At 36.3% G+C, this 19,241-nt stretch overlaps 1 protein-coding gene across 2 annotated transcripts in view; it reads right to left on the bottom strand.

Annotated features, from left to right (window-relative positions):
* The window catches only part of LOC132702964 (glutamate receptor-interacting protein 1), a 126,321-nt gene that overhangs the window by 98,885 nt on the left and 8,195 nt on the right, over window positions 1–19,241 (bottom strand). For both annotated transcript variants that reach the window (XM_060671898.1, XM_060671897.1), the window contains exon 2: window positions 6,054–6,460. In XM_060671898.1, coding sequence (XP_060527881.1) covers window positions 6,054–6,168 — 115 coding nt within the window. In that variant the 5' untranslated portion in view covers window positions 6,169–6,460. The remainder of the gene's footprint in view (window positions 1–6,053; window positions 6,461–19,241) is intronic.

A 19,241-nucleotide genomic window follows, 5' to 3' on the forward strand; every position in this document is an offset into this window, starting at 1 on the left:
GATAATTAAAATTAATAAATTTTCTTTCTCAACATAACCCTTATAATTAATCCTCGCCCCCTTCCCTCCATTGGCCATTATTTTTATGACATATTCCAACATTACATGGGCCAATTTGAAAATTTTCACACGGATTTTTTCAGAAGGCATTTTTTTTGTCAAATTGACCAAACGTCAGCCGCCATCTTGTAAATGACATTTTTTGAACGTATTAGGGTTCAGAGAGATTGTCAAACCTCACATATCAATTTTGGTGCAAATCCAACAATGCTTTGACAGGGAATTCAATTTTTGCCACCACTGTGCGACTGGAAGAGAGGACGCGAAAGTTAGTAACCAGAGAAATGGGGTTAAATACACAATGATCGATTGGATTTAAATGGGTCTCCCCTGTTAAATTGAAATTTATATCCCTACACCGGTCATTAAGATTATATTACCACCTGCTTATATACCGCTGTGATGCATTGATTATAGGTAATCCCCGGTAAAATTTATGGTAAAATACACTAAGTATGGAGGGTATATCGTTATGTTTTTCTTAGTATTAAACTCTTGCTCGGTTTTTAAGACGTCCTTGTCCCTTAAGGCATTCTTGGAATGAATTTCATTTAAATGGCGGTTTAAGCAACAAAAAAGTTTCAAGGAGCGGCTATAAATTTGATCCTCAAGTTTTATATTATTATTAATTATAATAAAAATAACATTTTTTAAAATAAACGTTATTTTTTAAGTAAATGTCGAAACAGCCCTCCATTAACAAACAGTTCGACAATATCTTAAACGATAGCAAAATTCATTTCTGACATTGCTGACATTCTAAGGAAATAGCGTTTTCAATTTTAACATATAGATAAAAGTCCGTATCACTTTTTCCATTATTGGAAAATAACTTTCTTCGTCGCTTTCCCGGAGCTCCTGGTGCTGGATACTTTTAATTGTTTCCTGCATAATGCTACCTGATTATGGTTACTTTTTCTTCTATTAAATTACGCCTATTTAACTCTAATTAAAGTGCGTTTAATAACATATAACAATAACGAATAAAAATATCGTTAATGTCATGAATTTCCCTGTTATCATTCTCAAAACGCATTTTACTGGCCTTAAATTCATTACCTATAAAAATTAAACTCCTTTTCATCGAATAAAAGCGATATTTTCGGGGTTCTCACATGCCCACCGAGTTTTCCGCGAAATATTCTTGTATTAACGACACTTGGTGTCTCTGCCGGTGCAGCCTAGCGCCTCATGGTTTCCTATTTCAGTATTCAGGATGCCGCGTTCATCCATATGCAGTTGCATCGCGTGGCAAACCGTTTAATTTTTGATGCGACGCGATACTTTATGGCCGCCGTGTGACTCTATTCGAGGAGCGGATGTTTCGCTATAAAAAAAAACTCAGCACCGCTATCTCCGTATTATTTTGAATCCCCTCGGCCATGTTCGCCCCGAGCGATATAATTAGCATAATTCAATCATCTTCGAGGGTCTTAATTCTGCGACGGCGACGTCTCGGCAATTAGAGGCCTCGCTTTCTCTGTCTCTCCGTAAATTAATTTATAATCTGAAATCTCCGAGTTAACAAGCGCGACGCGGGCTAATAAATTTTCGAAATATGACGGGGGAGGTTTATTTGCGAACCAAGTTGCCGAACAACTCGATAGTTCTCTAGAAACCATATACCCGATATTTGCTTAATAATCCTCGTAAACGCTAGTCTTCCATCTTCGTTTAGCTTCTACCCAGCATCACATTCAGAAATTTAGTCGTTCCACCTTGGTCCTTGCGCAGGTATGATCCCAAAAGAAGTGAAGAAATGAAGAGTCTATCCTAAACAAGCTTCCGTCTTAAACAGTTAATAAAATTCGACCTGAAAGCTCCTAAATGTAATATTCCAAAACCTGGAAACTTTGCTCTAAAATGTATAAAATCTAATCCCGACATCGTAATTCTAAATCCACATAAAGGATTCGAGATATTCTTATAGACGGATCATATCGTCAACTCAAAAAAGATCTTAATTTTTCAAAGAAACTTCCGCGGGCTACCGTAATACTTTTTACAAAACTTCTGGATTCCTCCTGGGTCGGTCTTTGTTGAGTCGAACTGGCTAACGTTTCGCCAATCATCCTGTTGGCTTCTTCAGAGCTTGACTGAAACTGGCTCCCATTTTACTCTGTACCTGCTTTAATATTGTTTGAGGGGGGCGGAGCTAAATGAGGAGCATAAACACCATCCCGGATGACTGATTCCCATATTGGTGACAGATAGAGACTTGAGTCGCGGTTAAGATTGTAAGGTTGTCTATATGAGCCTAGTTGATATTTTTCGTCCGGTGTCTCCAATGTATGTATGTAAATAAAAACATCTGGCAACACCGCATCCGCGTTTCTCTCTCCGCTAGAGTTCCATACCGTGGGGGATGTTGGTATCGCGTTTCTTGTTTTTATAATATCTAATTATCGCTGCGGACGGGGCAATCTGTCTATATTTTTACAAAGATGCGGTACGGGCGTCGAGTTTCGACGTTATAATACACAAACAATGTAAAAGCATATAAGCACATCGACCTTTCGGAGCATTCGGGAAAGGTAATAAATAAATAATAAAAGAAAATCGTGAGCTTTCGTGCACAAGTGCGGTCCGGATACGACATATACCGATAGGGCGTGTCCTCTATTATAACGTTCTTTGTTATAGAATAACGGATGCATCGGACTCATACCTTGTTTGAAGGTTGCTTTTTGTTACGAGTTATTGCGATTAAGTACCACACCAGATGGCGCTTTCGGACATAATGAAAAAATATTTTTTTTACTATGGTCAAACAAGTGTGCAAAGAACCGCATCTCAATATCTTTATCGTAACCAAACGCGAAGCTTATAAATTAATCTAATAATAATAATTAATCTAATAATAATAATAATAAATCTAACTGCCGACCTAGTAGAGGTCCCACAATTTTGGAAGTATCGCAAATCATCGAACGATAGTCCTTGTAATTTTTCATTTGCACCGGTAGGGAAGCAAGAACATTTCAGTTGTGCAAAAGAACAACTTTGCCTCGAGTGCTCAGAAACAGAAAGATCCCAAGGTAAACCAAAGTCATTAAGTTCTGAACAAATAAGGGTATCTTCGTCTATTTCATGTTCAGGAAAACTGGTGATATATTCTTCTAAATTGGCCGGATTCTCATTTATTGGGACCTCTAGGCCATGTGGCACGGGAATAATTGCAAACTTGAGGTTCGGATACGCAATCCTTTTGAAATTTTTAGTAATATGTCCACGAAATTGCACTGCAGATATGGCAGAGAGACAACAAATCGTAGTGATTAATATTATTCCAATGTCTTAAACGTAACAAACAATAGCAAATGTTTCCTTTAAAATAAGCGTAGTATTGTTTTTTAAACTGGGAAGTAATTTTACGTCTAAATTTTTGTACCACACAAGAATCACACACATAGCAAAACGTATCTGGAATGTTTTTATAATTTGGAAATAAAATAGATTGTTGCACTTATACCTCAACATTAGCATTTTTTCTACAAATTTTGATTTGCTATGGAGAAGGACGCTTTATTTTTTGTCTCTAATCGGAAAACCCAGCATATATTTGAAAAAAACACTTGCACACTGGTTAAAGGCTTCGATAAAATATTTTTTCCCTGGGACTCAAAGTAATCCAAATTATTTTTTTAAAAATGCTTCGATGCGGAACAGTATCAACAGTTTAAATGTCGGTGTCAGCTGATAGCTGCAAATTTGTGACACTCATTACATTTCTTAATATAGCACGGAATATCACGAAGACCCTGTACAATAGACCAAAACTTTAAATACAAAAGTTTGAGCTGCTTGTGCGAGCTAAATCGTCATGTCAAAAAAACCGACCACTTAAATCATGTTTTTCAGTTGTGGTCAATTTTGTTTAAAAGTTTTTCGAGTGGCAAGGCAGAGCTGGGCCAGGTATATTTCTTTCTTTCTGACATATTTCCATTTGTGGACGAATAATTGCTTTTACTATACGTTTCGAACTAGCTAACGTTTCGCCAATCATCCTGTTGGCTTTTTCAGAGGTTGAATGAAAACTGACTCGCGGAGCTAAATGAGGAGCATAAACACCGTCTCGGATGACTGATTACCGTATTGCTGACAGATAAAGATCTGAGTCGCGGTTAAATCGTTAGATTGTTAACAGATTTCTATGGATTCTCGGATTTTTCGTTTTATCGAATCAAATTTTATGTCCGCTTTCGTGATTGTGTTCGGCAGCTGATGAGTTTATTTGTCGTAGTCGTAAGGCTCTTTCGTATTCTTTGAGCCTAGTTGATAGTTTTTCGAATATGCATAAAATGCTGCAAAATGCAAATGCTCAATTGGAATTTTGTCTTTGGCGGATCGAAGATAAGAGATTTTTCGACAAGTGGTAAATCTGGTTTTGACGTTATACATCTTTAGAACTTTTGATATGTGGTCAGTGATATTTTGAATGTTAGGAAGGACCACAGTGCCAAGTTTAGGCACTGTATTTTTTATCGAATGCTTAATATTTTTAATTATAATTAGTTCGACTCAGGAATACAAAAGTTCTCTAAAACGTAAATATGACATCTGAAAAATCGCTATAACTCCAAAAATAAGTGTACCAAATATTTTTTGAAGAAGCAAAAAAACATATACCAACTTTTCGCGACATTTAGGGAATAATGCAGCAGCACTTGCAAATGGAAAACTTGAGAATAATGAGGGACAGCCACTTATGCGCTTGAAAAAGCGATTCTTCTCGACAAAGAGACTGTTTTGAGAAGCCACGAACGACAGTATTATGGAAGAAGAAGAAAAAGAAGAATTAACCTCTTACTTTCCTCACTAGCAGCCCCAAATACGCAGCCAAGGCCTACTTGGAAATATGTTGCTACGTCTAGGTATCTGGTTTAGGGGAAAAATCTACCAATACAACAGAAACCTGCGCATTTGTCTCGATATTTCATTAGCATCGCTTCCTTTGAATCAGTGACCCGCCGCGACTTTTCGATCGGTTTCGCAGATACAACGGAGCGACTGTTGGTTCACATTAAACGGAGTCGTTCACTGTGCCTCCTGCCGAGTGTTTCTTCGATCCGTCACGCTAATGACCCCTTCGGATGTTAAAGCTCCCGCAAAAAGTAATTAAGAGAGCATATTTAATCATCACGCTCGCCGAGCCAACGGACAAACGGTTCCCATAAGCGGGGTTATCTATAGGGTGAGCGAACCTGCACCGACCCAGATATAGTTGTGCATAATAATTTAAAATCGATAAATCAATAGATTTTGCGTACTGGATTGCACTTATACTGCGAGGACAACAGACTAGCACCGAATAATGGTAAACTCTCGCGCATAACATTTTAATTATGACAGAAATACAGAAAATTTCTCGTCTCTACGGACTCCTTAAGATTCACAATGCATGATTCTTGGTAAAAAAAAATCATTTCTTTTATCGGTCACACGCTTTATCCATTGAAGTTTAACATTCCAGAAGAAAATTTCACTGGTCGTCATTAGTTTAAGCAAAATGAATATAAGTAGTTTTGACGTTATGTTTCTTTAGAACTTTTGATATGTTGTCAGTGATGTTTTGAATGTAAGAAAGGACGACAGTGGCAAGTGTAGGATTGCTTTCGGCCTCGTTACTATTGTCAGGTTGTGGTGAAGCGTATTTAATATCTTTGTTGTGGATATTATTAGAGAGAAGAGCAGAGGTAAGGCGTTTTAATACTGTGTTCAGTGACTCGGTCCGAGATAGTTTTACGGCTCTGTAAACAAGAGAGTTGGTTAAGGTCTGTGTGCACAATGACCCAATGTTAGATCTGATTTTCTATTGATAAGCATATTTAAGAATGGGAATGTATTATTAATATCTAATTCAATGGTAAAACGTATGTTAGGGTGTATAGAGTTTAAATGTCTAAGAAAATCTACTAGGGATTGTTGACCATGAGGCCAAATAATAAAATAACAGAAGACTTGCAGCGACCCGCGTAGAAGCTTCCACTTACCATGTAGCTCGATGACGGGCACCTTCTGCAGCTTGGGGGTGCTAGGCACGCCTTGTCCCGCTACCGCTCCGCTGTACACGTGACTGTTCCGCGCCAGCACCTTCCACAGTTTCATTTTGGCCGCCAGGATTGCCGGATTCGAGTCCGTGCGCTCACATAAACTGCAGCCACTTGACCAGCGTCGGGCCGTCACGTGGAATCCCAACGACGGTCATGTTAAACCTCTCGGATCGCGGAGATAGAAAAAGAGAGAGAGAGTGCTGTTTGTTCTTAAAGACGCGAATAAAGGAGATAATTCGGCGGGCGGAAAAAAGCGCGAACTGCAACGACTCGCCCGAAGCTATGCATTTAAAGTGCTCCTAAAAATAAAATGGCCGACGTTGTTTCTAGAAGTCCGTGCGATATATCTGAAAACGGAAACGCATTGTTAGGGAGACATTTTGAAAATCGAGATATGACGTTTAGTTCGAAAATTTTTGAATCGAATTTATTGAAACCCGTGACGTATATATTTTTCAAAAAGAATTTTTTGGACCACAAAAATCACAATTATGCTTTATTATTGGTTTTTCATAACAGTAGCTCTTTGGAAAACGCACATTAACACGCTGGTTTTTGAAATACTGCATAAACTCGTAACAAAATTAAATGTATACGTCAATTAAGTGCCACAAATTAATTAGGCCCTCTCCATTATAATTGCTATTGATTATATATTATAAGTACAATATTCTCTGTAATAATTATTATTAAGGAAATATTTGGAAGTTTAAAGTAGAATAATTATTATTAAAGTAATTTATTAATTATTGTCAATAATAATATGTAGCATTATTATTAAGTTAATATTTTCAATAGAATATGGTCTATAATATTTACCATAAAGGAGATATTTATTTTAAGTACAATTTTCTTTATAATTAATATTGATATTAAGGACATAATCTAAGTAAAAAATATATATAATTATTATTATTGACTAAATATTTTTTTTAGGAAATATATTAAGTAAAATATTATTATTATTATTATATTTTTAGTCGAAAATTGTCTATAATTGTCATTATCAAAGAAATATTTTAATTAGAATATAAATAAAAAATGTATTAATGTAAAGCCTGTAAATGTATTAATGTAAAAGGTTAATCTCTCTATACGCTAACTGGTGAGTTTGAAAATATTGCTAATGCTCAATATGCTCAATTTTTGAAGAGACTTAGCGATTTTGGAATACTGTTTTAATTTATTTGTAGATTTCCTGCATTTTTATGGATCATATCCAGTTCAGGATGTAAGGATGATAGTCTTGTTAATTTGGTAGGGCATGACCAATTCTTTTTCGAAGTGAAGCAAAACATTTTCACTTTTGTAAGAAGTTTTTAAAAGTAAATATGGATTATGGGACGACTTAACTAGTTAAGTATAAAACTAATTGAGAACGACTGTTAAAACCAGTTTCGGTTATAGTTGACCCATTTTTTGCCCACGAAAACGGCGTTTCAACTAAAGGTTTTTAAGGATATCACACAGCCACATTGCTAGCTTTCATTAAAATAAAATTTCCTTTTTTTTTTGGCCGCCACCCGAATTAAAGCTCTCTCGAGCGCGTAATTAGGCGCTAAACAAACTCGAAAGCCAATTTATATTTTCGGGGATCGGGATCGACGCTCACTTTTAATCCGGCGCCGAGTAAAACCTCGATATTAAAAAAGTCGGACCGGAAACCGAAGTAATTAATTTCGCCAAAGTTGAAGAAAACCGATTACGAAAGTGTCTCCAAAATTGTGAAATAAAAAGGATTTTTTTAATCCCAGTGGTACATTTGGCAACACTGCTGACAGACAGAAGCGACAAAAAGTGGCAAATGGCACCCGACGTTGGTCCCCAATGTACACTGAGAAAATGTTCATTAAAAAAAACGTGAAAATTACTTTGAACTAAAAGAAAATTTTTATAATAATAATGAAACCTACATCCAAAAAAATAATCAAACAAGGTGTACCTACCTGAACATTGATATTTATTTTTTTACAATTTAAGATTTTTTAAATAATTAAACAGGGTGTTTCAAAAAATTGCTTCACGGATTACTCACGATCATCTTCAAACCGCTTGAAGTAAAAAGCTGAATTTTGGTATAAAGAGGAATGTTAAGGTGTTAGAGGTACCGCAAGAAATGGATTTTTAAGAACCCAAATTTCAAATATAAGGATATTTGTTAGTTTAAAAAAATGTTAACTTTTCCGAAAAACGCTTAAATACGTCTATTTTATTCTTTTTTCACGTACCTATTCTAAGTTCTTTTAAAAAATAATATACAGGGTATTTCAAAAAAATCTGGTTACCGATTCTTCACGATTCTGGGCATAGCACAAGGTGGTATTATTGGTCCAATTCTATTTACCATTTTTGTAACAAAGACAGACATATAAATATAAAACATATATAAATATAAAAATATATTAAATATAAATTCGATTGATCTGAACATATCGATTATTTGCTAAATAAATTCTGTTGTTGCAAACCATACGAACATAAAACTTTAAAAATGATGATCTGATGAAATGAAAATGAAAATTTTCGTGGTGCAAAACGGGACCCTTCAATATGCGCTATATATATTTATGAAACATTAATATTTTTTTTTAATTAGAAAGCTCTTCGAACTGCAGGTACAACACCAGAACCTTAAATGAAAATTAAAGATTGTATAAAAAATTGCTAAATAATGTAAAAGAAATTGCAAATCTAAGTATGTTTAAACCTTACCATCTAAAAGACTTTTTTCTGAAGTATTTTATTAATACTTAATTTGTAATAGAATTTAGTATCTTCTTCATTTGTAATACAATAAAGTTGATTCTTCTTGTTATTATTATTAATATCTGATAGCTATATGATCGGCACAGTCCACAGGCGGAAGGCAGAAACGAAGTCCTTTTTTTCTCCCGTCTTGAAAAATTGTTTACCTAGATACTTTAATGGCAGCGTCTAGCACGGGCCCGTTCGAAGAACCGGACAAACAAGCGGGCGCTAAAAGCGTCCTTATTTCATTCGCCGGTTTACGAGTCGGACGTAGACTCCCTATAACTTTCGACAGTTCGAACTTTTTAGCGCCAGTTAAAGCGCCGTAAAAATTTACGGACTGCGCGACTTTTCCCGTCAACAAAACGGTCGTTATCGCCTCTCTCGAAGTTTAAAGTTTTCGCTTAAAACCGTATATGGACTTGGGAGAGCGCGAAACGCATCAAACCGATCTCAGTGGGATGCGGAAAGAGGTTTCGTCGAAAAGTTACCAACTGCAGAGAACAAACAAAGAATTTCAAATTCGTGAAGCAATTGAGAGAAAAAAAATTGCTTTCGTCGGTGGTAAATCTAATTGAAAGAAAAAGAACATAAACTGCTAGGGTGAACAATTATCTTAACTCAAAAAAAAATTCATCTTTCCCGAAGTCAATATAAAAGTACTCTCAAAAAAGGATGGTTCTTCATTAGGAACGTTTTTAGCCCGCCCAGGCGGTCAAATATAGGAGAAAATAGGTTTTATCGATAAGTCGTCTATAATTTATCGATATTTAAAGGAAATAATATTGGAAGCAAATTTAATTTACTTTTACATTGAATTCCGCCTCACAATAAAATTAAAACCTCGCCTACAGTCAAAATGTAGATCGATAATTTATCGATATTTTTAGAAAATCACTTTGAACTCGACTTCCTCACGAAAATTAAAAAGTTTGAGAAATAAAATTTCATACGTTGTGTATCTCAATCGATCATTTATCGGACAGAATCCATTAAAAAAATTCAAGTTTCCCGGAGGAAAGTAGAAGTAACTAAAGTGTTGAAGCCATTCCTTTTATACCTTTGTCGTTTAATTTTACTACACTTTAGCAATCTTCCAGCATGGGCGCTCATAGTAGGTAATTTCATAGTCCAATACCCCAAAGCTAAAGAGATTGTCTCACTCTCGTTAGGGCAGAAGGTGCACTGCACCAAACAGAATTTACTGAACGCAGGTGGAGTTGGCGGCGCTTCAACTCATTGGGGTACTTTACAAGAAGAATAAAGCCCCTCAAAAAGGAACTTCGAGGTTATTTTTCGAAAATGAACAAAATTTTGCTGAATTGTTTTTGGTTAGTTTTGGTTATTCCAATATTTTTTTAAATGTCGATAATTAATCGATAAAAACCTTTTTTTGTTTTTCCTAGATACGTCAGGTAGTCAGAATCGACTAACAACACAAAAACCAACTTGTTGTACTATTAGGTCTCCATACAAATCTATGTATTAATCCACTCTGTATAACGAACTTCTCACTCTCTATATCGAAAGAAAAAAGGGCACACTTAATCGAAAAATTTTATCTCTAGCTTTAATGCGGCAGATAGAACGGGAAGAAAAGAAAAGTGATGTGGGACGTCGATACGGACTTACACAGTCGACTGTATCCACGATTTGGAAGTGCAATGGAAAAATCATTCAGGCTGAAGCGGCAGGCAGCTCTAATAAGAAACTAAGAAAGCCAAAATTTGGAGATTTGGATCGGGCAATGTTGCAGTGGTTCCAATGCAATGTCTGGATCTATCGTAAAACTAAAAGCAGAAAGTTTGCTGAACAGCTCGGCATTATCGATTTCGAGGCTTCGGAAGGACGGTTGGGGAAGTTCAAACAGAGACATGGTATAAATTATGGATACTAACGATTGGCTGGAGAAGACGTGGCCAAAACTAGCAGAAAAGTACCCTGCTGACGACATTTTTAATGCGACGATACTGATATTTTTTACAAAATGACATCAGATAAAACTCTTAAAATTCGAATCGAAAACTGTGTGGCTGGAAAACTTTCTAAAGAACGTATAACAGTATTAGTAGCTGCTAGTGATTAGAAAATCAATTAACCCACGATGTTCTAAGAACATCGAGGATTTTCCGATCACTAACCAGGCAAACAAATCTGCATGTCATCCATGCAGTCAAATCGCGTATAAATTCGACAGCACAATTAAAATTTATTGTTGTTCCGACGAGGCTAACTGTTAGACGGACCCTTTTCTTTGATCCCGAAACGCAATTAATCAAAAATATCGCCCTAACGTTTCAATATCCTCCGGTAAACGTAATTAAGTTCTCGTTCGGACCGAGGCAGTCGGAAATAATAGGCGTAGAAAAGTCGGCATTCGAGTCGAAGAAAAACTAATAGTCTTCCCGATGTTGCTCTCATTTGCATCGAGGACGCAAATCTCGAGTGTCTGCTCGCGGGACGAAAATGACGAACTGTTATTTTCGACAACAAAGCGTGTTTTCTCGCACAAAAGCAATTGTTCGGAGCCCGTTCGCGCGATTTCCTTTTCCTCCGCGTTTCCGAGTCGAAAATGGGCGTTTGAAAATAAAAGAGCGTGTTTGCTTTTAAAAAGATGGCGGGCCAAACGTGAGCCCGTGAAGACTCTGAAAATATGCCGTGTAAATATTCGCAGATACGAACTACATTTTCCCGCCACTTTCACAGTTTGAAGACAAATCTTGCCCATTTGCGAAAATTTATTTCGTCGATATTAAGGGAGGTGGAAACTGCGCCTTGCTGCCGTAGGGTGACTCAATATGCGCGATATTTATAGGCGTAGTAGAAAGGATAGTGAGGAATATCTTATTCTTCTTCGTCTTTTCTGAGACTGTACAATTTTAGAACAAACGACAATTCATATTTTCGCAATTTATTGCACTATGACAGCCGTTTCGTAGGTGCGGTAGCCATGGGGTTACTAGTAAAGGTAGTAAAGCATGTCTTATACATTATTAGGACAAATGGTAGTTCTAATTTTAGCCATAGGGTTATTCAATCTATGCAATATTTATAGGTAGTGCGCGATAGTAAAGATATGCTACAGGCTAGCTCAGGAGTTGTTGAAAACATTCGACAAGTCAGATCTTCCTTTTTCAAATACTTCAAATCATGTTTCTACTCTAACTTGGAGTTGTCTTGCAGGGGATTTCATAAACCGAGAGCACCAATCTGCTAATTTAATTAAATCGGGAGATCACAAAAGAGAATTTCACTGTCTCACTTCAAACTCCGAGCTACTGAACTGGTACTGGTTCCGTCTGTTGATTGGCCGACTCCTACGTGCAACTACTTGGGAAGTTAAATCTGCTCCAACAAAGTTTCTTATCACCTTAATTATAATTATTAATATCGGTCAAATTTTTGAACAAACGTAGGGAATAGCTATGGGTTCTCCACTATCACCAGTCATCGCGAATATATTTATCTAAAACCAAAATTGTGGAAACGATTCGATGTCGATGATACTTTTGTTATTTGACCTCATACACCCTAACATACGTTTTACCAATGAAATCAGACTTAACATTAGATCATTGTGCTTACAGAAAACCTACGCATACAGCCCGATACCTTAATGCATTGGCACATCACCATCCGGCCCAAAAATCATCGGTTATCAACTCTCTTGTTTACACAGCCGTAAAACTATCTCAGTCCAAGTCATTGAACCCAGAATTACACCTTAGCTCTGCTCTTCTCTCTAATAATTTCCACTGTGGATTTAGACAAACTTGGCATTGGAAAATTTAAGATTTCCCACAGCGCCTTCTGGACGGAACTTCTCCTGTTATCGTGGTTACACCAGTAACCAGCCTAATCGCTTTGTTTTGATTTGCTTGTCGATAACTGACGATTAAAAACACTACGCAAATCTAGCGAAATGTCAAGCAAAATGACCAAAGATGTTTTCGGGGGATGTCTTACAAAAATACACTCAGCTCCAAGAGAAATACGAGGAGAGTTGAAAACTCAACTCCATATAAGACATGACTAGACTTTTATTTGGTATTTTAAATTTATAACTGGGAAGAAATTAGGAACATAGTTTCATAAACTTTCATTATTTACTTTGTGGGAATGAAAAATAGACAAATAGTAAATTTTTTAAACATGAAATAATTTTGAAAGACGACCGTAAGAGATAGTAAAGTATATCTTATATCGACCCCCTTCTTGTTCGTCTCTTCTGAAAAATTAAAACAAGCCATAGTTCGGATTTTAACAATTTATTGGTCTATGATAGCCGTTTTCGTGCCATAAAATTACTCAATATCTGCAATATTTATAGGGAGTGCATGACGGCAAAGATCAACTTCCTTCCGAAGAATAGACACTTTTTAGAACGAACGATAGTTCGGCTTTTCACAATTTATTGATCTATGTCAGCCCTTTCCAATATTTTATAATATTTAATTCTTTTTCAAAACCTTCCTGTAGTTTAACGAAACATTTAATTTGTTTTGTGATTTAGTTATGGTCGACCTCATGAAGTTGAAGCAAGCAGTGAAACAAAGAAAACCGTCAACCACACACCGGTACCGCCAAAGAAAACTTCTACTCAGAGGACGTTCGTCTATAATATTTCCTAAATTGCCCGCGAAATTTTCTGCAAGTAGATAAGCGAGTTTCTGCTATTCGCACTTTGTCAACTCCTCTTACCGGAGCTCGTACCAAACCAGGGTCTTAATTGGAGAATTTTCTTCTTCTTGCTATCAATATCGAGAATTTGTTTTTTCCACATCGGTTATCCTGCGTTTATTCATTTCCTTTGCTTATGTCCAAGAGTTCACGCCATATAGAAGAACGGAAAAGACATAACCGAGTGGTCCTTTTTAATGATTATCCATAAATTTGGTTCTACATGTGTTGATGCCTAACCCATATGGGTCCATAAAATTCTATCGACCGAATATCGCGGTTATTAATGTCTACTTTTTGTTGTTGTTTTGTTTGCTGCTGCTGTTTCATTCCAGTATACGTTTGTTGTGATTCTGAGGTCCCTACTTACTCTACCTAATCTACCTAATCTACTTCGAAAGCCATCTTCATCAAATTTATGGTACTGCGGTCCCCACATACTCTTGCTCATGGTTTCTTTGGTAATGTAATGAAATCCGATCTTAGTCATTTTTTGGTTAGTTTTGGTGTCCTTCAGGATATTACTCTAAAAAAAATATAAAACTATATATTAAATCTGATTTTGTGACATGGTTAGTTTTTTTTTGCGATAGACTATTGTCCATTATGTTTATCACGTCGGTAATCGAAATATTGGAAAAAATTTTTGATAATGACAACGCCACGGTAGTTATCCGACTTTGCTCGATCCAGATTTATTGCCTCTACGTATAAAAAACAACACAATTAGCAATAGGTATCTGGTCCGGGATAGCGGCTTAAGCCTCCCGAATATCCCGGGCCAAATCCTCCCGAGGGAAAAAGCGGCACTTTTATCCCGGGAAGGCTCACCTAAAATCTAAGGTGGTGCATGAATAATCTATCCTGTTCTTCTTTCCGAAGCCTCGGAGACCGGCTAATCCCACGGGCGTATCTTAAGGGGGTTTAGCGTAACAGGGGGGGTTTTAATGGACTCGCCTAGATTTGATTTAGGGCCGTTAGGGATAGTCCGCGGTTCAATACGTACCGGGTTATTCATTATATTTCCACATTCACCTACAGGATTATATTTGAAATATAGAAAAAAAAGTGTAAATACAAAAGTTTGCAGATTTTTACCCTATTATCTTATGCAAATGTCAGAGAAACAAACGCTGTCAAAATGGAATGCATTATACATTATTACCTTAAATCGTACATCTTTTTTCCTGATTTCAAAAACACATAGTTTATTGACATTTCATTTAGCCGTTTTTGAGATATAGTCATCTTCTCTAAAAAAGTCTTCCTTGATAGCAAAACTAAGGATCTGCAGCGTAAATTAGATAACTTAAGATATTTCATATTTCAAAATATTAAAATTATATTATTCAAACATAATCTTGCAAGGTTGAAAAGAGAATATCGACGAATATATCCGGGTAGAAGACTTTCTTCAATAAATACAATTAAAATGTAATTAAAAAATTTGAGGACCGAAATAGAGTCGCACAAAAGACCCAGACAATAGAAAGAAAATTTGATGAAGATCTCAATATAATACCACACTTTCAAGGAAAATCCCGAATAGACCTTTAATTTACGTTTAAAAACAATAGTCTAGATTCTAATTATGCTACACACTTAAACACAGAAAAACACATTTTTGACGACAATTTTGATATTTTACGTACAGCCACAAAAAGTAGAAAATTAAATTTATTGGAAGCCATGGAGATTAACAAAATGAGTCATTCAAATCTATTGCTTAACGATCAATTAGATTTAATTACCTCTTCATTATTAGACATAAATTCTCACAACAACATAATTAAGGTTTTTGTTGTGATTTTCTGGTACATATCGTAGCAGGTAGTTTGTAAATATTACATTTGATAAAGACACGATGTGAACATCTGAACTTTTAGTTCTTATTTATTATTATTTTTTTAATGAGCCGGAAAGTCCGATAGTAAAATTTAACGAGCGTTAAAATATCATAAGTTTCACCCTTTCAGTGCAAAAATTAACCGATGAACATAATAGGCGAATCTTGCGCTGAAATATACAGATCTCAAGAAGATGGAAATTTTCTAAACAAATTATTTACGGGAGGCTTCGTTCACAACAGCAGGTGTATTTAATAGGAAGGATAAACATTTTTCGTCCACCAATAATCCACACAAAATTAAAGCAGTGCAAGGATAATATGGTGGTCGAAGCAATTATATACGAAGTATCCTTAAATGACCAATTTTCTTGCAACAGAAATAGAACAGTTGTTAGAAAATGTGCCAGTTAAGAATTATTTAAATTCAGTTTGGCATCAAGATGGTGCACCTCAACATGTCTAATCGGTTACCGACTATCTAAATAATAAATATAGACTTTGCATAGGTAGGCAAGGAACTATCAAATGGACTGCCAACAACACCGACCTGAATCCTTGTGACATGAAAACAATGGAGGTTATGTGGAAAATGTTTAGCATTAATTATTCATATTTTTTGATTGTTTGAATAATATAATTTTATTATTTGGAGTTTTTCTCCCTTAGTATAACCGATCTGAAATATCTTAAGTAATTTAACTTTTAATTTAATTGCAAAACATAGATTATACGGTTGCTAATAAGGCAGATTTGACAATTTTGAAACAATACGGCTATTGTCTAATGGTTATGGCTAATTGCTAAGATCAACAATTTAAGCTAATAATATATAGGACATTCTATTTAAAAATATATATGTTGCTGTCATTTTGACAGCTTGCAATGGGCGTTTATTTTTTCAGACATTGCATAATTGCACCTTTTTTTCTATCTTTTAAAATTAACCCTGCAGGTGGGTGTCAAAATATAATGAATAACCCCGTACATGCATACGAAAATAATGTAGAAAAATGGCGGCCGTTCGTTTGGGATCTGTAGGGCTCGTTTAAGAAACGCGGGCTTTAATTAAAAATATCGCGGGAGGAAAAAAATCGCGTCCCGGATTAGGACGGCGGCTCCGAATTAGGAAAGGAATACAACATTAATGGAGCAGCCGGGGAACTTCACAAGGAGACGTAATTCGGATGAAATTAAACGGTATCTCTTTGAATGTTTGATCAAAGTTTCGCCTTTGGCGCCGACTCGAAATATTTTACAAGGGCGTAATTTTAAATCGGCACTCGGAGTTTCCCAAAACTAGGGGCGGTACGATGTCGAATGAATAGCGATGGGCGAAATCCGAGCGCCGGATGAAAAGGAAGAATTTTGCGGGGAAAGTGGCTGAAGTGTGTGCCGGCTTACTCTCTAGACCGTTTGCCTGCCTGGGGTTTCATTATTCCACTCCTTTTTGGCACGGAAGCATGCTAGGAATTAAAAGATCTTCACTCTGTCAGCATACGTGTACCCTATCAAAAATATTTAAAAATAGTTTCGAAAGTTTTTGGATGACAAACCATCAAATCAAAGTGGCTCCAGGAAGAACGTTATTTGTGAAAGGGCACTCTTAAATTTGACCAATGGCAATTCCAAAATTCAACTCCAAACTCGGATTCAGTTATGCTCTGAAGAAGCCAACAGGATGATTGGCAAGTTCCACTTAACAAAAACCGACGCAAAAAAATCTAGAACTTTTGTAAATAGTATGGAAGACATCTAGTACTGTAAATTAGTCAAATAACCAAGATAAAGGCTGAAAAACTAATTTAATGATCTTTGGAACAGAGAAAAATTTAAAAAAAAACTAGGCGAACAATATTTTTTCATAAAAGTTGATAACGAAAGTATACGTCCCGTTGAACTCCGCTTGCTGCTCTGTTTCTGAGAATCTAAGTTACTGCAGTCTAGAGTTTAGGGAAACTGTATGTAATGTACTTGGATCGCTTTTAATATGAAAGCTATGTCGAAGAGCAATCCTGGTTTCAACAAGCTTTGATTGCAGATCTATTTCACGTCGTGAGGATTCTCACTCACCTTCTTTTATATGTTTATCGCTGCAATCGTAGAAACTGGAACTGGAATGTCTGGTCTAGAAGACAAATTTTCCAATAATATGCTAGATGCAGTCAACTTTATTAGTAAAGCTTGGATAGAGGCGACAGCAGAAACAATTCGACACTCCTATCGCCATGCAGAACTTATTACCCAGACAGAATGCGAACAGGACTTGGAAGATGATCAGCCACTAACCGAGTGGATAAAGCAGCTTCAAACAACAATTACGTTTACAAGTGAGGAGTTGCAAGATTTTATGGTGATAGATCAGGATTTGCCTACAACAGCAGAATTGACAGAGGAAGCCATATCAGAACAGGCAAGAAAGGGTGAGGAAAAGCACCAAGAAGAAGAAGATGAAGAAGTTGATCTGGGACCACCACCAACCATTCAACAAGCCCTATATTCAGTTAAGCTGCTAGAGACATTTTTTCTGTATCATAGGGATGATGCCCCTCTCGAAGAAATTGTGAAAATACAAGCCAAAGTACGAGATACGTATTGGCATACTAAAAAATTCAAAAGAAAATCACCGATTATTTGAAACATAAAATGTAGTTCTTAAATATTTATATAAAATGTTCCTAAGTAGATGTTAAAATATGTATAAAAAATAATTAAATAACAATACATATATGCGTATTGTTATATTTCAAGTGCCTATAACTCTTTATAACGAAAAAAAAAAACAGTCCCTTCAATTTCGCTATATGGAGTTTCGACTGTATATTAATTTGTCAATTACAGCATCACTCACTCACGATCGATTGATATTTTCAATTGGCAATTATTTCTTTTAATTGTTATTTGAAAGGAAGGGAAAGGATTGTCGTTTCGATTTGCCACTATCGACAATTGAGGGGTATTACAGAATGGTGCAAAGAAATATGATGCCGAAGACGGTACGAAGATTTTTTAAAAAATGGCGCCCGCGGAAATAACGAGAGGTAATCCGAGCCGCAAACTCAATTACCTCCGCCGTTTAGCGGTGATTTTGTGGAAAAGCGGAAAAGTAGGTGTTAATGGAAAAATCTGTAGGCATCATACGAACTTAATCTCACTTAGTCGCCCGTAAATTTCTCTGCGCTCGGCGAATTCCCCCCCCCCCCTCCCTCTCGCTCCAGCCACAAACTCGATCATTTCCCGATCGAAATTAGCGAGATAATTACTTTTCAGGGGGTTTTTTCCCGTGGGGAGGTGCGGGGCGGAATTGCGTCTCTCGTCTCCCGAGTATTTTTTTAATCTCGTCGCCGCGACGTTTTATTTTTAATAAACCGCGGAGTATCGAGGTTGTTATTAAAAATCGGAATTTATGGCAGACGTGCGGCGTTTTATTAAATCTTACGCGGCGTCTCGTTTAACCAACGACTCAGTTTCATCCAGGATGGTGAACAGTGGCCCGTTATCAGATTCTTTTCCGCTTTTCAACAAATACTAAATTTTTGATGAACCGATTTTCACAATTTATTGGTGTATGACAGCTCTTTTGGAATTATTTACCAAAATTGTTGTTCTACTTTTTACAAAACTTCTGGATTCCTCCTGCTACGGTTTTTGCAGAGTCGAACTTGCTGACGTTTCGCCAATCATCCTGTTGGCTTCTTCAGAGCTCCCATTTTATTCTGTATGATTTGTTCACAGATATTAATATTCTTTGGTTTGGTATACTACTTAGTTTAAGTTTATTAGTAATCATTCTTATTTCGTGCTTAATACAGCGTGTGTTGAATCGTGTGCGAATTACGCGAAGACCATTTTTC

This window comes from Cylas formicarius, unplaced genomic scaffold (genome assembly GCF_029955315.1).
Source record: "Cylas formicarius isolate icCylForm1 unplaced genomic scaffold, icCylForm1.1 PGA_scaffold_6__28_contigs__length_40554024, whole genome shotgun sequence".
Lineage (NCBI taxonomy): Eukaryota > Metazoa > Arthropoda > Insecta > Coleoptera > Brentidae > Cylas > Cylas formicarius.